Genomic DNA, 21,039 nt, shown 5'->3' on the forward strand with positions numbered 1-21,039 from the left:
CTAAACTTAATCCCTAGTTGTAGAAAGCGTCTGGAAAGAGATGTCAGGGTAACCGGGTCGGGAGTGTGTGCAGGCACTGGCTGGCAGTGAGGCTGCAGCCATTTAGTGAGATCACAAGGTCAGTCACTCCTGGCGTGCAAACCGAGCCTTGTCCTCAGGACGGAATGCTGAGCCCCATGGAAGAAGAGTGAACTAAAGCGTTCGGGCAGAGACAGCTTCGCCTGGAGCTGAGGGGGGTAAGGCCCCAGCCCTGCAGCCGGCTGTCGATGCCCGAGTCAGCCTTGGCCAAAGCTGTTCGGGTCCCCAGCTCCCGGCAGGAGCGCTCGCCGCTGAGCTGTGCCTGCCCTCCCTGCGCTCTAGGGAGCCTCAGCCGAGCGCGCTGTGGGACCGCCCGCCCCGCGGAGCCCGGCTCCGTGCCGTGCTGCTCCCGGCTGCCCTCCCCAGCACCGACCTGCTCTCCGGGCCGGCAGTGCGGCCGCCACGTGGCGCCGGGGGCCGCGCCGGCCCGTCCCGCTCCCCGCTGCCGCCGGACGGGGCGGGCCCGGCCCTGCCGCCGAGCGGGACCCGCGCTGCCCCGGGGCGGGGCCGGCCTGGGCTGTCCCGGCGCCGCTCCGCACGGCCTGACCCGCTCCGCCCGCCAGCCCGGCCCCGGCCCCGGCCCCGTCGCCCATGGGGAGCGCGGCCCGGCGGCGGCCCGGCGGCCCCGCTCGCCCATAGCTCGGCGGGGCATGCCAGGCCCCAGGATGCCGGCCTGGGGGATCCTGCCCGTCACGCTGCCTGCCTTCACCATCACCGGCATGTGGATCGTGTGAGTGCCGCGGGGTCGCTGCCAGCCCCCCACCCACGGGCGTTGGGGCCGGGGCCCGGGCCGGATGCTGCGGGATGACTGAGGGCCGGGGGTTGGAGGATGCTTTAGGGTTGCATGCTGCGAGGTGGGATGTTGCGGGGAGACTTCTGGGCACTCAGGGGCTCCCACAGCCGCCCTGCGTGGTCCCCGCGTCCCTGCAGCATGTGCCTCCCTGTCCCTAAATCCCTGACACCCTGCGGAATCGCACGCCCCTGTCCCGGCCTGAGTTCGGCTGACACTCAGGTGGCCCGGGGACGGCATTGGGAGCCACGCCACCAGCCCAGGTCCTGCAGCGCCAGGGCTGCGGTCCGTGTATGAGCACCCATCCCATGTGCTGGATGGCTGGATGGCGGATGGCTGGATGGATGGATGGATGGATGGATGGATGGATGGATGGGTGAACAGTACTAGTCCACCCCAGAAGTCCATTTCTCAGGCCTTAACACAGGTAAGCAGTGGATGAAGGACTTTTCTCAAAGGCATCAAGAGGTTCAATATAGGTGGTGGGACTTCCTGGGGTGTGGGATGGGGCAAATGCACCCCACATGCCTGCAGGTCTTCACGACAAAGCTGATTGTTCCTGGTGCTAGGAACTTATGCTGCAAAGTTCCGAGGTGTTCCCTCAGACACCTTGCAAAAGCATGGGCTGTCTCCCATGAGTGACCCTGGGGGGCAGATGCACCTCCGGACCAAAGCAGCACAGGTGGCAGTTGCTGCTTATGATCCTCACAGCCTGAGCTACCCTGGGAGTGGCTCTTTTGGAGACCTGTGCTGGGAGATGGCTCAGTGAGGGTTCTGCTCCTTGGTGGCTGGGAAAGCTGTTCCTTGGTTTCCCCCACCTGTGCTGCTCTTTGCCTCTGTTCTGGGATCATCCTTTTGCAGCCCAGCTGTTACACGGCCACCTCGGGCAGGAGAGGAGTTTTCATACTGGTGTTGGGGCCTATTTTTAACCTGAGCTGTTCACAACCACCAGTGATTTGAACAACAGGGTGCTGCCCACTGCTGTGGCTGCTGGGCAGGAGGGCTCCTGGATGGCTGGGGTGGGGGCCATGGGGCTGAGAGTCCTTGGAGTGGAGCAGGATGCATGTCATGAACCGCCTGTTACACTGACTGAGGCACAAGGGTGACTCCACAGTGACATGCTTGATGGAGCTGCTCTCCCCATGATGCCCTCCCAGAGCACTTTTCCAGACTTCCTTTAGCTCATTGCTGGCCAGCCAGGGGCTGGGGGAAGCACGGCAGAGCCAGCACCACGGGGTGTCACCTGGCTCAGCTGTGGGCTGGTGGAGACCCCCAATTGGCAGGGGCATGCCAGGGAGGCTCTGTGACAGAGCAGTCCCCCAGAGCCTGTGGAGCACTGCAGCGCGATGGAGAAGAGGCCCCACAGAAGCAGCTGCACTGAACTGGAGCAGGAGGTGGCTCTCAGCAGGGATGGGGGTACAAGGCAGGGGAACCTGGTCCCAGCAGTGGGAGTTCTGTGGAGCATGTGCTCCTGCACTTGTTTTTCTTTTTCCTGCTTTGTAAAGCTGGGGGGTGCCCCAGGATGAGTGCTGGCCCCTGGCAGGCAGTGAGGCCTGTATCCTCTGCTCTGGCAGCTAGTCCCTGGGGCTGCTCTGGGTGCTGGCAGGGAAAGGGGGTGCAGGGAGGCGGGTGGCTGTGGTAACCCTGTTGTTGTCTCTCCTCCAGATATGCCATGGCACTGTCCAACAACCACATCTGCCCTGTCCACAACTGGTAAGGCCTGTGGGAGAGCAGGGGCTTTTGGCACATCCTGGCTTGATTAAAGACCTCATAATGCTGAGTCCCTCCATACCTGTCCCACTTCAAGTATGCCAAGCTGTGCTAGACCACTGGGTAGCTGAGGCACTCCCTGCACCATGACTGTGCTGAAGGGGGTCGGGGATGGTGGGAGCATTAAAGGGGCACAGAGCTGCCTTCTTCCCCAGCAGACATGGTGGTGATGGAGTGCAAATGCCACAGGGCACATGCCTCCTGCCCAGCCCCGTGGCTTTTGGGAGCAGAACAGCTTGGGATCAAGCTGCTGTCAGGGCTGGGCTGCCCTCCCTCCCCTGCTCAGGCTCTCTGTGGTAAGGGCTACTCTGCTGAACAGTCCAACCTCGCTGCAAACCAGGCAGGGGAGAAGGAGGCCTTTCAAAAAACACAGCATGGAGAAAGTATGAAAATAAGTGGTCAGGGAATTACAGAGGGCTGTGTGTCTCCATGGAAAAGGTTGTGACTTGCTTGCTTGAGGCTAAATCTGGCAGTGCCAGGGGGATGGGATGGTCCTGCAGCACCCAGACACCCCATGGGCAGAACTGCCTGCAACACCCCCAGATGGGGGATGAGGCGTGGAAGAGACAAGGGCTGGGAAAAGAAACACTGTTTGGTCTCTTGGCAACTCCTTCTGCAGGGTTTTTGGCTTGTAGCGTCGCCTTAAAAATCTGCCCAGAAAGATCCATGTTAGTTTAATTCTTGCTGGAGTGTTTGAAGAAGTGAAAAAAAAAACCTGCTGCCATTTCCTGCCTGATGGCTGATTCTGCCCTGGGAAGAATGTGTGTGTCGGGCTGTCTCTGCCGCACAGCACAGCCAGCCCTTAATGACTAATAATGCTTCCCGGCCTGGGGCTGCTTGCTTTAAACAAAATAATAATAAAAAAAACCTCCCAAACCAAACACAGCCCCAAGAGCAGCCTTTGAGGAGGCCGTGGGGCTCCACGCCTCGCCTGGGTTTAGTGGTTGGAAAACAAAGGCACCAGTAAACTGAGGAGACTGAAAAAACATCAGAGCTCAACCCAGCCCTTTCCAAAAAGGCTTTTTTAACCATGTGCTTGCTGCATTGCTGGAGGTGGTGGATGGACAGCCTGGGCGAGGGATAGGGCAGCACTGTTCCCCCACAGCTCCCCCCACAGTTGCTATCCCCCCTCAGTCCCCCTGCCGCGTGAGACTCAGGGTGCCTGAGGAGGCCCTTTGGGGCAGAGAACTTTGCACTCACTGCCTGTGGTGTGAGCAGGGGTTCCACTAAGCCATGCCAGGCAGAGGTGTTGGATGCCTGGGTGATGCTGCAGCAAAGAGACACACAAAACCCCAGTCCAGTGTGTGCCAGCTCCTGGGAGAGTTGTGAGGCTGAGGACACATGAACCCCGTGGTGGAATTTGGTTAGGGTTGCAGGCAGCAGCTGTGGTACAGGAAGGGCTGATAAGAGTTCGGGGTGCTGGACTCACGGGCTCTGTGGGTGCAGGAGGCGCTCTCAGCGCACTGTGGTGGGTGCAGGCAGCAGAGCCCTGCCCAGCCCGGGCGCACTGCTGGTGTGCTGGCTCCAGGGCAGCCTGGGGCTGGCTCTGGTCATGCTGTCCCTCAGGCAGTGCCTCCCAGCTCCTGCCCTCCCAGGTGTGGTGGCACTGACGCAGGGGTGCCTGTGGCTGTGGGGGCCATTCCCCACACAGCTCAGCATTCCAACCCATCCCCTGCAAACCTGGAGCAGTCAATGGCTGCGTGCCCAGCTTCGCTGGTGTTTCCATCCCGGGAATATGTGAGGGGGCTGGTAGGTGGGTGCTCCTGCTCCTGTCTGGGTGTGGGGCTGCCAGAACCCCCTGAGCCCACACCCCGGCCCACACAGCCTCTGCCCTGCCATGGCCTCTCCCTCACAGAAGGGGGCTCTGGGTGAGCAGCAGAGCCAGCAGGCAGGGGACAGGCTGTGGAAACACAGGCATGATTCTGCCTGTTGGGCACTGGGTCACTCCCTGGAGGTTGTGGGCACATCCCTGGGTTTGGGCTGAACTCACTGCACAGCAACTCGGCTGCCCTTGCAGGGCAGGAGACAGGATTGTCCTGGGCAGTGTCTGGGCTCTCCTAACCCTGTTCCTTTGCTGCTGGCAGGAGTTACAACCAGTCATGTGACATGGATGGCCCCAGCTCCTGCTGCACGCTGGATCACATCCCCCTCGTCAGGTGAGCAGCCTCAGCGTGGGGGCAGAGCTGTTCTGAGACCCCTCTGGGGCAACCCGGGAGGGAGCCAAGCACACACCCCAGTGCCCCCTGTCTGAGTGCTCTGTGGGTTTTGTTTGTCCCCACAGCAAGTGTGGCACCCTGCCTCCCGAGAGCTGCTTCTTCAGCCTCATCTGCAGCCTGGGCTCCTTCATGGGTGAGTGCCTGCTGCCGGGGAAGCAGGGCTGGGAGAGGCTGCCCTGCACCCCCCCGGCATGGGGCAGCAGTGGGTGAGGGAGCTGCAGACAGTGGTGTGTGACAGGGCTGTGTTTCCCTCCTGCAGTCATCCTGGTGGGCCTGCTGCGCTATGCCCACCTCCTGGAGCGCCTGGGGCCGTCCCTCCTCAACACCCTGGGGCTGGCCACTGGCTGGGTCTGCGCTGCTGGCCTCACCATGGTGGGCAACTTTCAGGTAAGGCATCTCCTCAGGAGCCCCTGGGGTAGGGGGCAAGAGAGGGCCTTGGCTGGAGTGGGGCAGTGGCTGTGCTCAGCAGGGTAGGGTTTGGGGTTGTCAGTTTGGTCCAGCATCCCATCCATGCAATCCTTCCCTTCCCCTGAGTCAGTGCCATGCTTCCCAGGGTACTGGGTGTCCTCTTTGTTTATTCATAGTTCAAGTCCAGATGAAGCTGCTGGGTTTCATTAAACCCTTACCTGAGCCCCCTCTGCACTATCTGTCCTCTCCATGGACGTGTGCGGGGGCAGGGACATGCTGTTCAGGCTGCTCCTGATCCTGCCCAGGGGGTGATGCCAGGAAGCTGTCGGGGCAGAGCCTGTGCTCTCGGGGAGCAGAGCGGGCCCAGGCTTGGCAGCGCACGGCGGTGCTCAGCCCCTGCCTGCTCTGCCAGGCCCCGGCCTCCCGGCAGCCAGTCCCTCCCCTTGGCAGGAGGCTGCTGCCCACACCAGCCCCGGGAGGAGCTCTGCAGGCCCCGATCCCCCTTGTGGCCCAGCCGTGGTGAGTGGCGCTGGGCTGTGACCCTCGGGAGAGGTGCAGGCAGTCCCTGATGTTGCTCAGGGCAGAGGGCAGCCCCTGCCCCTGGGCACAGCAGGGCTGCTGGCCCATGGATAAAAGAAACAGAGCTCTTTGAGATCCCAGCAGTAGATGGTGGATCCAAGTCTGCTCTTCAGCCCGGAGTCAGGCACAGGGTGAGCTGCCTGGCCCTGCTCCCAGCGCTGTCTGCACCCCTTCCTGGGCAGGAGTACAACTCCTGGAGCAGAGTCACGCTGTGATAGGCAGTGTCCCAGGGAGTTGGCACTGATGGTTTCTTCCCCACAGGTGGATCACGCCAAGGTGCTACACTACATTGGGGCGGGGGTGGCCTTTCCCACCAGCATGCTGTTCCTCCTCCTGCAGTCCATCCTCACCTACCGCATGGCTAAAACCCGAGGGCAGTACTGGACTGGCCACTTACGGAGCATCCTCACCACCGTGGCCTTCTTCACCCTCGTCTTCAGTATCCTCAGGGGTGTGGGAAGAACACTGGGAATCAGCTGGTGAATGGTGGTCCTCACAGTGGGGTATATGCCCCAAATTCTCTATCCTTTGGTCTGGCAATGAGGCATGGTGCCAGGAGAGGAGCTGGGCAGGGCACTGAGAGTGGGCAGCTCCTGCAGGTGTAGGCTAGAGGAGAAGCAGTACCAGGGCTGGGCAGGGGCTGAGGAGGGGAAGGGATGCTGGTGAACATCTCTTGGAGTGCTGGCATGCCCCAAACCAGCTGTGCCCTGGCTGCTGCAGCCCAGCCACCACTGCAGGCTCCAGTCACACACCACCCAGGTCTGGTTAATTGTTGGACTTTTTTAATGGGACAAAGGTATTTTGAGCCCTTGGCAATGCAAAGTCCACCTGGGTTACCTCTCTGACAGAAGCTGAGTACAAAAGCGCTGTGTGCAGGTGCCAGGTGCCAGGTGGGTGTATGGCAGCACCTCTGCCAGCTAGAACTTCTGGGCACTCGCCAGCCAACCTGCCCATGGGACAAGGAAGGGTTCGGTGAGCAGGTACTGGGGTCTGCAAACACTTTACCAGGGAGGGAGGTCATGGCATCAGGTGGGCTGGAGCTCAAAGAATGGTCCCAAGTGTGTAGCTGGGGAGTGAGGAGCTTATTTGGGACTGAGGTTGGGGATCAATTGGGAAATAAAGTAGTGGTTATTGGGCAGGAAGGGGAAAAAGCCTGCAGTGTCCATGGATCCCAAAGAGGCTGGCTGGGGTCTGGCTGAGATGAGCTGCACAAGAGGAGCCTGGGGGTGCTGACAGGCCTGTCACATATCAGAGGGTCCTGCTCTGTCACCACAGCAGGCAGGCAGGCTGGGAAGCAGGCTGGGAAGCAGGCAGGGAGCTGGTGGAGGCAGGACTGCTGCAGGGCCATGCCAGCTGGGAGGGACAGGAAGGGCATGTAAGGACAAGAAAGACAGGAGTAGTGCCCGTCTGCTGTGGCCATTCTGCTCTGTAAGCTCTGGGACTGGCAGTGGGCAAGCAGTAAGCTGTGATGTGGACAGTGTGGGGAGAGGGCTGGGATCTTTTCTGGGATGGGTGGAGTGAGCAGAGGGCTCTACACTGTACAGGTCAGGTCCCTGCTTCTGCAGCTCTCCCAGATCTTGGTCTCACTTGCAGAAGGGATGGTACTGCTGGAGGCTTTGCCTGGAGGGCTGGGGAATGTACCTCTTCCCCTCACCCGTGGTAGCTCTTGCAGTAGGTTTCCCTGGAGATTTTTGGTGGGGATGAGAGAAGGATAAAGAAATCCTGGTAGTGGTAGGATCTGGAGAAGTGGGAGCTGGCCCCGTCTCTGGGTGGGCCAGCCTGCAGCACAGAAGGACAGGAGGTGCTGCAGGACTGGGATGCAACAGTCCAAACCATGTTTCAAAGGCTGAGTTTTATCATCTTTGACTGCATTCTGTGAGGGGATGGAGACCACCAGCATGGCTTGTGGAAGAGGCAAGGAGTGTGGGGAAGTTGAGCATCTGGGCACGTGGCTTGCACTGAGACCTGCAGCCTGAGCTCATCCTGCCCTGGCCTCTTCAGATAATCCCGGCCTGGCATCGGTGATTTATGAAGGCTGGTTTGGGCACATGTACCACCACTTCACCTGTGCCAGGGCCCTTCTGGTGCTGGGAGAAGCCCGTGGGGGTTTCTCAGTGTTAGGAGTGGTGGTGATGTACCCATCCTGCAGAGGATGGGTACTCACATCCACCCCAGCATGCAGTGACAGTGGGACATGGCTCTCCATGGGGTGGCTGGGGTTCAGCTGTACTATCCTTGACTGAGATACCCTCAGGTGGTGTGTTCTTCATCCAGGAGAGCTTTGTGCTACAGCATGTGGCTGCCTTGTGTGAGTGGATATTCATCATTGATGTCCTGGTTTTCTACGGCACGTTCACCTTTGAGTTTGGGGCCATCTCCACAGACACCTTCCTGGTCCTGCTGAAAGCCAGCCGGGCCCCCAAAAGTTACAAAGGCGAGAGCAGCCTGTCCAGTACAGCCCACATCCACAGCCACGTGGAGGGCCTGGCTATGGCCTGACCCCCACAGGAGGCAGCCCAGAGTGGAGACCCCAAACTGGGCTCTGCCAGTGACTCCCCACCTTGAATATCTCTGAAAACCCCGCTGCTGTGTGTGTGTGTGTGTGTGTGTGTGTGTGTTTATGTGTGTCTGTTTATGTGTTTGTATATGTGTGTGTGTGTTTATGTATTTTTGTGTGTGTGCGCACGTGGGCCTACAGTGCCCTCCACTCTCAGCAGCACTGTGTCCAGTGCTCCTCTGGCAGCTGCTGCCCCTGCAAGAGCTGTCCCTTCCCTGCCCACAGGGTTTGGGGTCACTGCTGGGATGTGGGGATGCCAACCTGGTGCTATCAGCAGAGCCAGGAGCTGCCCCTGAGCCTCTGGGGTAGCCTGGTCTGAGTCAGGCTGCTGAAGGCAATCATACTGAGGCTTCCTCCCGTAAGGGATGTGGTGGGCTGGAAGGGAATGAGATCTCTGTTCTTCCCTCCTCCACAGGGGTAAGCCAGCCTTCCAGCTGGCTACTGTGACTGTCAGAGGAGCCAAAAACACAGAGTGCCTTTTCCCTTGGGAAGTGACTGCACTGCCAGTCCGCTTGCAACCCCAGTGAGGGTGGCAGCAGGGGCTCTCTCCCTCCTGCCTTCCCAGGTGGGTGTGGTGTCTCACTCTGCTGCAGGATGGCACCAGCAGCCCCAGCTGGACTGTACTGACACCCCCCCCTGCCCTGTGCCAGGGCTCTCACTGCTCAGGGCCTTCTATGCCATCAGTCAATGGCTTTTCCTGCATTTTTTCAGCTTTGAGAATTGATGAGGCAGGTTTCACCTCCCTGGTCACAGCATTTCCCTGCTTCCAGCTAGTTTGGGAAATGAGTCTTCAAATTTACCATCATACAGGGGATGCCCTACAGGCACCGTGCCTGCTGGCCAGGGGACTTCTGCTCTGTGCTGCTGCCAGCCCAAGCTGTCCCAGGGAGTGCAGCCATGGAAAGGGGAAGCACTTCTGTAGGAGCAGAGGAAGTGTGTGCCCCATTCTTCTGGGACTCCCAAATCCGTCCTCTGGTGCCTTGGCCAATGCATCCCACTCAGCTGCAGCATCCTTGGGCTGTCCTGGGCAGGGGGCTGAGGTGTCGAGGGGTGTGAGTGCTGTGTGTGCGTGCATGTGTGTGTATGCATAGATCTACAAACATATATATATATATATATATACACATACATATATATATATATAGTCTCCTTGTCCCTGGAGAGGGGCATTTGCTGCTGCTGCTGTGCGCATTGATCAAGTTGGGCTTTCCTATTTGCCCACCTTTTCCAAACCGGCCTGTAAATCCACCAGTATATGTAGTTCAAAGAGGAGCCTTTCTGACTTTTGTATCTAATATATTTTTTAAAAAGTATATATAAAGACAACAGTGAATTTACAATAATAAAAGTGAAAATCATCCATGGGTGAGGCAGACGGTCCTTCCCCGCTGAGTAGCAGCTGGCCTTGGGAATGGGGTGAAGGGTCCTGTCCCTCCCCTCGGGGGACAGCCATGAGCCCGGGGCTCGGTTCCCTGACCCGAGTGCCACGGACAGGCGATGTCGCCAGCATGCAGCAGCCTGGAGTTGCCCGTCCCTTCGGGGGTCCCCCGGCCCGCCCTCCCGCTGTCTCCGCCGGGCGGAGCCGGGTCCGGGAAGCCCCGGGAGGCGGAGCCGGGTCGGGACTTTCCCGGTACCGCGGCCGAGGCGCGCCGGCCGGCCTGCGGCGGGGATGAAGGTAAGCGGGGTGCGGGTCCTGGCGGTGCCGGGGGGCCGCGCCCGAGCAGCGGCGGGCAGGGCTACCCGCGCCAGCGGGAGAGCGGTTCCCAGGGAAAGGGAGCTGAGCGGTCCCGAGGCTTAAAATTCCTGTGCTCGGGCTGCCCGTCCCAGCGGAAGGGTCCTGGGCTCTCTCTCGCTCCAGCCGGTCCCTGGCTGGCTCTGGCCGGCCATGCGTCCGGCTGGGGTGGGGGTGTTGGGAAGATCCAGGTTGGAGAGACAGTTGCTCTCTTGGAGGGGAGAGGAGACAGCCAGTCCCAGCGCTGGCGGTTACACCCTTTTCCCTGCCGGTGGGAAGTTCCCTATTTTCTATGTTGCCGTTGGGTTCTGCCCCATCCTGCAGCTCTCCCTCTTGCGTCCTGAGCCCTCCTGCGCTGGAGCAGGGCTGGCCTGCTGCCCGCTCCGAGGGGAATCACATCCGTGCCCGCAGGCTCGGCAAGCATAGCCCCAGTGGAGCCGTGGGCACCAGCACGGCGGTGGTACTGTGGGCAGAGTGGAAACTGGAGAGAGTGACAGACAGCGAACGCCGGGCTGACGCTGGCAGGGCTTCTCTAAGGGCATACAGCTGGGTTAATCGTTCATGGCAGCAGAGGAGCTGATTTACAGGCCCTTAGAGGAGAAAACCAGAAGATCAGTGAGTAGCTGGGGTTTGCCAAAACCAACTTGATAGCCACAATGGGAGTAAAGGCATTTTATGCAGAGATACTCAAATGGCTTCAGTGGTCAGAGGCAGGCTGTCAGGAGGAGAAGGCTTAGAAAGCTTTCAGGGAGAGGGGATTTCTCTCTGCCGTGCTTGCTGGTCAAGGACTTGGTTTCCAGGAGGGGTCTCAGAGCAAAGTCACTGTGAACGCAATATGAGAGAGACTCAGCAGCCTCTTGCCAGTAGCTGCTGGGACTCCAGGCATGGAGCAGAGCACAGGATTTGTGCAGAAAGCAAGGCCAGGTATTTAGGGCTGTTGTTTGCAGGTGTTAGCAGACCCAAGGGAAATCAAAATGCAAACAGAAGAGTATGTTAGAGGAGCAGTCAGCTGAATGGCTGGAGCATGTCAGCTGTACACCAGTGCAGTTCTGTGCTCCTGCTGCCTCCTGCATTTCTGGAGCACCCTTTCCCATGGCTACTAAACACTCCTGCCTCAGACAGGCTGACGTGTGTTTCCCTCCTGCCTGCAGGGCATCAGCTCTGCAAGTCAGCCGACTGTCATGAGAGGAGAGAAAATAGCACCTGCATTACTAGGTCACGTTCAAGGAGCTGCAGGCATGGAAGATTTGCTTTAACTCTCACTCTTTGCCAAAGGTTAGCCCTTAACTGAAGCACTCTGGCTGGCACAGGGAGGCTGTGCCATTTGGCAAGGATGCTGAGGCAGTGCTGGACTCCAGGGCAGGGAGCTGATGCTGCTCTGGGCACTGCCTTGCAGCTGGATTGCTGCTCTTTTCCCTCAATCCCAGCAATGCCCAGAGAATCCTGCCTGAACCCTAGGAATGTGTAAAGATGGGGAGGAATTAGCAAAGTAAATGGGGTCTGCAGTTCAAACCCGTGATGCAGGGCAGATGTGTTGGGAAGACAGAGCAGGGAACGCTACTGATGGAGAAAGGAGAGATGCATGCCCTTCTGGCATGTGTGGGGGATAAAAGCTGCATATGCTACACTCCTAGGGGAAACCCCAGTCCTGGAGGGCAGAAAGGCATGCTGCTTGGCACTGGAGGCAGGACTTCACCTGGAGAGCAGCTCTGAGGTTGCCTGAGGTTGCTTTTCCAGGAACAAGGAAGCAAGTGGTGACACCATCTCTGCTCAGCAAGCAAGGTGGGCTTCCTCCAGCACACACTGCATAAGGATGCAGGGATATGGCTGACCACCTCCAGAGAGAGCCAGAGCTGTGTGGGATGGGGAGACACAGGTAGAAGTTCGTGACCTTCTTTAGTCATGCTGTTTGCTGCAACAAGTGCAAGTGTCCTGGGCAGCAGTGAGTGAGCTCTGAAAACCCCTCAAGAGGAGACGGAGCTGGTGCCATGGGAGAAGGAAGTTGTGCTATTCCAGGGGCACAGTCTGTTCTTATCCAGCAGCTTCAGGCCTGGGCTCTCCCACCAGGCTCAGTGGATAGGGTAGGTGGCTGTTCCCAGCCCACTGAGGAAGGTTTTTGTCCCTTTGTTCACCTCTCTGGAAGATCTGTGCCCAGCAGATGGTGGGGTGACTGGTGGTGGCAGGCTGAAGCTGTCCAGGTGGGATGATCAATGGGATCCCAACAGCAGGCAGTCTGTGCTGCTTCCCACAGACCACCAGGGGGTCGTGTTCATGTTCCTAGGCCTTTGGAAGCCCCTGCAGAATGACAGGAGGAAGGTCCCCACCTCATTTTTCAGTGCTGGATGTCTATCTTCTCCTTGCACCCTCCCCTGCACTTGCAGGTCCCACAGACTCCACGTCCCAGGCTGCACAGTTGCCTGGGTTGCATCTCTGTGCTTAGGTGGCAGGGCAACCGGGAAAAAAACCTCAGGCTTGAGGTCACAGGACAGTCCCTTTGGAAGACTTGAGTGGCTGAAAAATCTTCTTGAAAAGGCTCTGTTCAGGTTCTGAAGAATATGAGTCACGCACGGATTGAACAATCCCCTTCCTTCCCCTCTTCTCCCACACATTCAAAATCCCCTGAGTGGGACCTGCAACAACCACTGATTCAGAAATTCATAGTATGAGGGCATTGTGGAGTCAGATATGGGATTTTTTTTTTCTTTTCATTGGTTAGTGAGAAGAAATGCGGAGCGTGCCCGTGTAGGCTCTCCCCTGATCCTGCCCCTTTGCTAGAAGTCACCGGTGGTTTTCTGTGGTCAGGCAGACCTTGGCCCCAGCGGAACTCCTGTGTGTGGTACTGGCAGTCCCTGTGGCCATGCTGGGGCTGAACGGGTTGCTGAGACCAACCTCTTCCTCCTCGGTGAGTAGGAGGGTGTGAGCGCTGTGGGCCCCTGCTGGTGGCAGTGCCTTGCTGGGGTCGGCGGGAAGCATCCAGTGCTGAATGCTGGGGTGGTGGGAGATGTTCCCACACGGAGCTCTGGGGCTGCCCCTTCCACTCGGAAGCCAGTGGGAAGGAGGCAATGGGAACACGGATAGCGAATGCCTCTCTCTGGCCACCTCCGGGGGAAGGATGCAGGGGCTGCTGTGTAAGTTGAAACGGGGGAGAGGGAAAGCACCCCTTTGGGTGCCTGGCAAGGGGCTGCTGACTCTGCAGAGTCACGGAGAGATTCCCTTGTCCAGGGGGCAGCCAGTGGGCTTGGGGACAGCACTTCGAGGCGACTCCTGTTTGAGTCCATAGGGGCTTGGAGACGACATCCCGGTGCAGGAGACACATCCCTGTGCAGGATGGATGATGTGGGGTAGGGATCTTGGGGAACCCAGGGGTTTCTGTGGGTGCTTTCAGCCGTGCTGCACTGCAGGTCTGACTGGGGAAGGGCTCACGGCAGCGCGGCGGAGACTGGCACCCATAGAGGGACAGGCGGCCGGGGACCGTGTGGGGCAAATCCCTCCGTACTCCCGAAGGGAAAATACGGCACATCTGGCGCCCCGGAGCTGCCAGGCAGCGCCCGGGCGAGAACGCCCTGGGGAGGCGGGCGAGAGTGCTCCGGGATTTCCAGCCCGCCCGGGGCTCCGGGTCCGAAATTCCCAGGCGAGGAGGGGACAGCCCGTCCTGCTGCCCCGAGCGGCCGCCGGCGGGCTCAGGAGCGGCCGGGCCGAGCAGAGCCCCGCTCCGGGCCGGGCCGGGCCGCCCCTCGCGTCCCGCGGCCCCGTGCCGTGCCCCGGGCCGGCCCGGGCCGTGTCCCGGCCGCGGCGGGCGGGGCGGGGCGGTGACGCGCGGTCCCGTCATTTCCCGGCTCGGCGGGGTTTCTAGGGACTTTCCGGAGCGGCGGTGCCTTCCTGCAGCCCCGCTCCCCGCTCAACCCCCCCCTCTCCCCGCAGGCCGGCGGCCGGCCCCGCGCCGACATGGACGAGCAGTTCCAGCCCGTGAGTGCGGCACGGATCGGAGCGGAGCGCCCCGGGGGGGTGTCCTGCCTGGTCCCGGCCCCGGAGCTGGGCAGGGGGCAGTGCCCGACCCCACGGGTGGGGTGGGAGGCGGGGGTCCGTGCCTGCTTCCGGGGTGGGAGGCGGGAGGGTCTGTGTCAGCCTCCAGGGGTGGGCACTGAGGGGTCTGCACCTGCCCGCCTCTCTTCCTGGGGAGGGACAGGGACCTGTGCCTGCCCGAATGGGGCACTGTGCCAAACTGCCATCACCCGCCCAGGGTAGTTGGGGGATTCCAGCCCAACACATTCATCACACTCACTTTCCTTCCCGTCACCTAGTGCCTGGATGGGATTGACTATGATGACTTCAGTTTTGGCTCCCACATGATGGAGCAGAAGGAGCCCCTGATGGAGACAGGTAAGGGCCCCTCTGGTTGTACCCTTCCAGAGGTCCCCAGCTGCAGTGGAGTTTCCCAGCAGGTTGACTCACACCTTTAAGTTGCCAGAAGCATCACAGGCTTTGTCCTTACTAGCCCCACTGTGGGCTGGCTGGAAATCCCTGACTCGTGACACCAGGATGGGGCTTCGTCCATCTGTCCCTACTGCTCAGTCTACCAGGGCCTGCCAGGTTGGGCTGTGACCTCCTGGGGGTCTCTGTTTCCCAAGTGGCAGAGCATCCTCTGGCCCTCCCCTCCTCTTCCTGCTACTCTGACTGCTGTTCTCAGCTGGGCTGTGACAGCACAGGGTTTGGGGGCTCTGAGGACCCCCATGGGACAGACAGGGGTCACATCACCTTCAGTGCTGTCCCTATATTTCCAGCATCCTTAGTGAGAACATGCACTTCGGTTATCCCATATTTCTCATTGGTGCCTCTCCTTTCTGTCCTCCAGTGGAAGGTCCCTACCTTGTCATTATTGAACAGCCAAAGCAGGTAAGGATGTCACCCAGGTAAAGACAGGTGTAACTGTCTCATGCTCTCATGGCATCAGGCTTTGGCCACCCTTGGCTGACCCGCTCTCTGCCTCCACAGCGGGGTTTCCGATTTCGGTACGGCTGTGAGGGCCCTTCCCATGGGGGGCTGCCAGGAGCATCCAGTGAGAAGGGGCGCAAGACCTATCCCACTGTCAAGGTGAGTGCTGCCATGGGAAGGGATGGAGCAGTGTCCTCAGCCGGTAATGCTTCAGCATCAGGAGGGGGCCTTGAAGGGAGGACAGGAAATTTATAATAAGCTCTCGTGTGTGTCCTAGTGCTGGAGAGATGGGAGAGCTACAGCAGGAAGGGTGGTGGCCATGGGGAGGGATAACAGGGATTTGTACAGAATCCTTCAGGCTCCTGGCTTATTGTACCTGACCCCCATCTCCTTCTTCCCTGCAGATCTGTAACTACACAGGGATGGCCCGGATCGAGGTAGACCTGGTGACACACAGTGACCCTCCCCGTGTACATGCACACAGCCTGGTGGGCAAGCAGTGCAACGAGGCTGGCAACTGTGTCACGATTGTGGGACCCAAGGACATGACTGCTCAGTATGTGCAAGGAGGAGCCAGGGTGGCCTCTTGCCTATGTGAGGTGGCTGTGGGTGCTGCCTGCAGCTTTTGAGATGGGGAGAAGATAGGGGTTAGTGCACCCTGGAGCTGGGTTTGTTGGATGAGATCAGGCGTGTGTAGTTCATTGTTACAACTCTGTCCCCTGAGCATTTTGCCTGTCTCTGGGTTTTGACATATGCAGCTTATTTTGAGCTTCTGTCCTTGAGGTTGCAGCTCCCCAGCTTTGCAGATGACTTTTGAAGTCAGCCTGAGTCACAGGATTATTCTGCCACTGCTGCAGTTGCTCTTACATATCCATCTCCGGCTCAGCTCATACCATTTGCATCCATCTGGCCTTCAGTCCTCCTGATCTTGTCTTTGACAGCCCTCTGGACTCGTCACCTGTGGGAGCCCAGAGTTTCTGGGGTTCCTTTTCTCTCCTCTGCAGTTGCTCCTGTTCTGCTACACACGCACTGATTCCCTCCTGCCTGAGCGGCACCACTCTGTGCTCAGGACCTTCCCAGCTGCAGGAGCGTGTGCCCCTTTGGGCTTGCTGCTCCTGACGCTCCCAGATCTCAGCAGGTTCCCTCTTCTCCAGATTCAGCAACCTGGGTGTGCTCCATGTCACCAAGAAGAATATGATGGAGATCATGAAGGAAAAGCTGAAGCAGCAGAAGATGCGCAACAGGAGCCGTCTGCTGACGGGTGAGGGCAGCCTGGGGACTCAGTGGGCCTTGGCACTGTGGGCTGACAGCTGGGGCTGAGCTTAGCGTGGGGCTGGAGTGGGTAGGAAGGGGACCTGGAGCACTGTCCCCCCCATACAGCCTGACAGTTTGTCCCCCTGCCCTGGCAGAAGTGGAGCTGCGTGAGATCGAGCTGGAGGCAAAGGAGCTGAAGAAGGTGATGGACCTGAGCATTGTGCGGTTGCGCTTCACCGCCTACCTCCGTGACAGCAGTGGCAACTTCACGCTGGCTCTCCAGCCTGTCATCTCAGACCCCATCCATGACAGCAGTGAGTGTGGGGCCAGTCCAGGAAGGGGATGGGGCAGAAGGGGGTAAGGACTTCTGCACAGAGACTCCCAACGCCTCTTGATCTGCAGAGTCCCCCGGAGCTTCCAACCTGAAGATCTCACGGATGGATAAGACAGCAGGCTCCGTGCGGGGAGGAGACGAAGTCTACTTGCTGTGTGATAAAGTTCAGAAAGGTAAAGCCATTTTCTCAATTTGAAACCACTTGGAGGGGCTGTAGCAGGAGAGATCCGCGGCCCTGGGTGGTCAGGAGTGTTTGTCCTTGGAGCCTGTTTGGGGCAAGGAGACAGGCGGTGCCAGTGCCACTTCTCTCCCCAGATGACATTGAGGTGCGTTTCTACGAGGATGATGAGAACGGCTGGCAGGCCTTCGGAGACTTTTCTCCTACAGATGTGCACAAGCAGGTACAGGGGAGGTGGGGAGTGTCCTGCTCTGCTTCAAGGCAGATGGCTGCCTTGTGGGGTGAGGCAGCCCTGTCCCCAGCTTCAGGGATGAGCAGAACCTCATGTCCATCATGTCCTGCCCACAGTATGCCATTGTCTTCCGCACACCCCCCTACCACAAGCCCAAGATCGACCGTCCTGTCACCGTCTTCCTGCAGCTGAAGCGGAAGCGGGGAGGCGACGTGAGTGACTCCAAGCAGTTCACCTACTACCCAGTGGTGGAAGGTGAGCACCACCCAGGCAGGCTGGCATGTCCCCTGCTGCTGGGGCTGCCTCTCACCCTGCTGCCCTTCTCTCCCCACAGATAAGGAAGAAGTGGAGAGGAAGCGCAAGAAAGTCCTGCCTCAGTTTCCTCAGCACTTTGGCGGTGGCTCGCACATGGGGGGGGCCGGCGGGGGGGCCGGGGGCTTTGGCTCTGGAGGAGGTGAGTGGGGATGCCTCTTCCTCCTCCTCTCTCAGATGGCTGAGGTCTGGCCCTGGGGGCTCCCTTCTGCTCACCCATCCTCTGCCTTGCCCCACAGGTGGGAACCTCAGCTTCCCATACTCCTCTGGGCTGACCTACAACAGCATCTACTCGCCCGGCCCCCACCCAGTGGGGAGCTACCAGGGAGGTGTGCAGATGAAGGGCCCTGAGGCAGAGGGGCCTGAGAGTGACAGGCAGGCACCTGCAGAAGAGAGCACGTACTGCAAGGAGCTGCAGAAGCACGGTAGGAGGAGCTGAGCTTGAGGGAGGGCTGGGGCACATTGAGCAGGAGAGGAGGCATGGATGGGGGACCTTTTGGGGTTGTGTGCTGCTCTCCATACCTGGTGGATGCAGAAGGGTAGATGGGGCTGCTGCCCTGGAGGTGACATCCTGCTTTGCCCCCCAGCCCAGCTGTGCCAGCTGTGGATGCTGGCGTTAGCCCGTCGCAATGCCCATGCCCTGCTCGACTACTCGGTCACCGCCGACCCCCGCATGCTGCTGGCAGTCCAGAGGCACCTGGCCGCGTCACAGGATGAGAACGGAGACACGTGAGCACACGAGGGGTTTGAAGGGAGAGCATGGTGGTCTTGTTGTCTGTCAGAGCTGTTATGGGGGCTCTGAGGGCAGCAGGGAGTACCTGGAGAAGCATGGAGCTGGGCTAGGGACCATCCCACTCTCTCTACAGGCCTTTGCACCTCGCTATTATCCATGAACAGACAGCTGTGATCAAGCAGCTGATCGACATCATTGTTAGCATCCCCAGCCAGCAGATCATCAACATCTCCAATAACCTGCAACAGGTACATGTTTTTCAAAGCAGCCAGTTCTCCTCTACCTGGGAGTAGTTCCTCACTCCTGTTTTCCAACCTTGGGGGCTCCTGTAGCTGCTCCTGCTAAGGGGAGGCTGCAGATCTGAACAAGTTGCAGCTACTGGAGAGAATGGTGGTGCAGGACTTGGCTCCTCTTGTGAGCGCTGCTGAGGATGTGCTGCTGTCCTGCAGACGCCACTGCATCTGGCAGTCATCACCAAGCAGCCCCAAGTGGTCCAGCTCCTGCTGCAAGCCCGCGCCGACCCAACCTTGCTGGACCGCTATGGCAATTCCCTGCTGCACCTGGCGCTCCAGACTGGCAATGAAGAGATGCTGAGGACACTGCTGGCTCACCTGGGCTCAGCTGCTCCTTATCTGCTCCACCTGCCCAGTTTCCGTGGTGAGTGTGGCTCAGGGGTGATGGGCAGAACCCCGGTGTGCCATCATGGGCTTGGCCAGAAGGCTGCTGAGCCTATCCCCATCTTGCAGGCCTCCTGCCTGTGCATTTGGCTGTGAAGGAAAAGAGTTTGGCTTGCCTGGACCTGCTGGTCAGGACAGGAGCGGATGTGAATGCAGTGGAGAGGCAGAGTGGGAGGACCCCACTGCACCTGGCTGTGGAGATGGAGAACCTGAACATGGCCACCCACCTGGTGAAGAAGGTATGGAGTGGCTGGTGTAGTGGTGGCTGTGGGACAGGGATGGGGTGCAGCCTCCTACAGGCTCCTGGCAGAAGTGGGGGCTCCCCTGAGGCCTTGGGGTGTAGGAGGAGCTGTGCCCAGGCAGCCCATCCTCATGGTCTCACACCTTTCTTAGCTGGGAGCAGACATCAACAGCCGGGATTTCGCCGGGAACACTCCCCTGCACTTGGCTGCTGGCCTGGGCTCTCCCACCCTCACTAAACTGCTCCTTAAAGCTGGTAAGACACTGCCCTTCCTCTTTCCCTCACCACAGCTCTGCTGCCTGTACTGGGTGCTGCCAGGCACAAGGTCAGACCCGTGGGCCTGGCTCATGCCAACCTTTCCCGACAGGGGCAGATGTTTTGTGTGAGAATGATGAGCCCATGAGCCTATCCTCGTCGGAGGCCAGTAGTGACACAGACACTGACCCTGAGGAGCAGGAGCTGGCCATGGATCTGGGAGAGCCAGCCCTGGCTGCAGAGCACAGCACCGGCTCCAAGCTCTCCACACAGGGGCACTGGCAGGCAGGGCACAGGCAGCGCCGCTGCCACACGTCCCTGGACCTGACTCGGAGCCAGAAGGTGTGTGGCACAGCGGGACAAACTCACTGGGGAAGTTTCTGTGCAGGCCACGGCATGGATGGGGCAGAGTTCCAGGAGATGCTCCTGTCAGGATGCCTGTGCTCCTCCGTGTCCTGCAGAGATCCAAGGTGTGAGGGGGCAGTGGGGGATCTGGGCAGTGCTTTGGAAGATTGACATCCATGTCTGTCTGCAGGTGCGGGAGATTCTGCTGCAGGCCTCCCAGCAGGGGCCCAAGGCAGAACTGCCCACTGCCCCCCAGCCAGGTGAGCAGCCCCTCTGTCCCCCACTCCCCGACTCAGAAGCACCACACCTAGGCAGGGTAACACCCTCCCGGCAGCCAGCACGGGCAGCCTGTGATGGGGGCACCTCTTTCACACAGGGAAGGTCCTGTCACTGGACAGTGAGGCACTGCAGGGGCTGGAGCAGCTGCTGAACCGGGACTGCAGTGGGTCAGACTGGATCGAGCTGGCCAAGCGCCTGGGGCTGTGCAGCCTCGTGGAGACCTACAAGGACACGCCCTCGCCCAGTGCCAGCCTCCTGCGCAGCTACGAGGTCAGTGCCTGGGTGGGGTGCCTCTGTCCCCCTGCCTGTCTGGCCATCAGCCCTACTCAGTGCTCTCTCTCTGCAGCTGGCAGGTGGCAGCTTGGGGGGACTGCTGGAGGCCCTGGACTCCATGGGGCTCCACAATGCCGTGAGGATGCTCCACAAAACTGAGGCACTGGAGAAGCTGCAAAGCACAGGTACAGAGAGTGAGGGCTGGGACTGGTGGGCAGGGAGTGTCTCTGCTGCCCCTCCCGTTGCCCCATCACTAAGGGCACCTGGGGATTGCTTTGCAGAGCTGAAGGAAGACAGTGCCTATGGCAGTGAGTCGGTGGAGGAGGAGCAGGCACCCACACTAGCCCTGAAGCCGGGGGGTGAGCTGCCCCCCAGCCAGCAGCCACAGGTGCACTGAGGAGCCATCCAGCAGCCCCTGTGACCACACAAGGAGCTGCACTGCCCTCTGCCTAACCCACACAAGTGCCTTCTGGACTAGGGGTCCGGCTGCCTGGACTCGGGGGGATGTGATGCAGCTGGCTCCTGCCCGTCTCTGCTCTTATTTAATGGTTTTTCATCTGAATAAAAGGACACAAGTTCCACTGGAGTTCTTTGCCCTCCCTCTCTCCAGCCCCAGCAGTGAGCTGGGTGCTAACCCCCCTGAACCCTGCCTGGATCTGAAGTCTGGCAGTGAGGAGACAGCTCCCAGCCCCTCCTCAGCATCCCTTGGTGTTGGGGCTGTCCCCAGCCATGGGGAAGAAACACAGCACAGCCAAGAAGTGAAGAGCGAGTTTTACTTCAGTAACTGAGAGAAGAAGCTGTACAAAGGTTTTTTTTTTCCCCACCACCCCCCAAGCCACCTGGGGCAAGGGTGGATTTTTTTTT

The 21,039-nt window shown here is 59.7% G+C and overlaps 2 protein-coding genes across 3 annotated transcripts; both read left to right on the top strand.

Moving 5' to 3' along the window:
* Nucleotides 1-657: 657 nt before the first annotated feature.
* Nucleotides 658-9,667, top strand: TMEM150A (transmembrane protein 150A). The gene is made up of 7 exons (XM_030951245.1): nucleotides 658-808; nucleotides 2,534-2,581; nucleotides 4,723-4,794; nucleotides 4,920-4,987; nucleotides 5,114-5,241; nucleotides 6,103-6,280; nucleotides 8,096-9,667. Exons 1-7 carry the CDS (start codon nucleotides 729-731, stop codon nucleotides 8,338-8,340), a joined length of 819 nt encoding a protein of 272 aa, XP_030807105.1. The 5' UTR covers nucleotides 658-728; the 3' UTR covers nucleotides 8,341-9,667.
* Nucleotides 9,668-10,012: 345 nt separating this feature from the next.
* NFKB2 (nuclear factor kappa B subunit 2) lies at nucleotides 10,013-21,037 on the top strand. Of its 2 annotated transcripts, XM_030951233.1 has the most exons (24): nucleotides 10,013-10,073; nucleotides 12,847-13,032; nucleotides 14,052-14,096; nucleotides 14,432-14,510; nucleotides 14,983-15,023; nucleotides 15,123-15,221; nucleotides 15,467-15,618; nucleotides 16,217-16,323; nucleotides 16,472-16,630; nucleotides 16,719-16,823; nucleotides 16,966-17,051; nucleotides 17,177-17,315; nucleotides 17,395-17,514; nucleotides 17,612-17,797; nucleotides 17,960-18,101; nucleotides 18,239-18,353; nucleotides 18,555-18,762; nucleotides 18,852-19,021; nucleotides 19,176-19,278; nucleotides 19,391-19,620; nucleotides 19,814-19,883; nucleotides 20,000-20,172; nucleotides 20,249-20,360; nucleotides 20,457-21,037. In XM_030951233.1, exons 2-24 carry the CDS (start codon nucleotides 12,988-12,990, stop codon nucleotides 20,570-20,572), a joined length of 2,802 nt encoding a protein of 933 aa, XP_030807093.1. In that variant the 5' UTR covers nucleotides 10,013-10,073; nucleotides 12,847-12,987; the 3' UTR covers nucleotides 20,573-21,037. The 2 variants fall into 2 exon arrangements, with proteins under 2 accessions (XP_030807093.1, XP_030807092.1); XM_030951232.1 differs by lacking the exons at nucleotides 10,013-10,073; nucleotides 12,847-13,032 and adding an exon at nucleotides 13,071-13,258.
* Nucleotides 21,038-21,039: the final 2 nt, after the last annotated feature.

Source organism: Camarhynchus parvulus, chromosome 6 (genome assembly GCF_901933205.1).
Source record: "Camarhynchus parvulus chromosome 6, STF_HiC, whole genome shotgun sequence".
Lineage (NCBI taxonomy): Eukaryota > Metazoa > Chordata > Aves > Passeriformes > Thraupidae > Camarhynchus > Camarhynchus parvulus.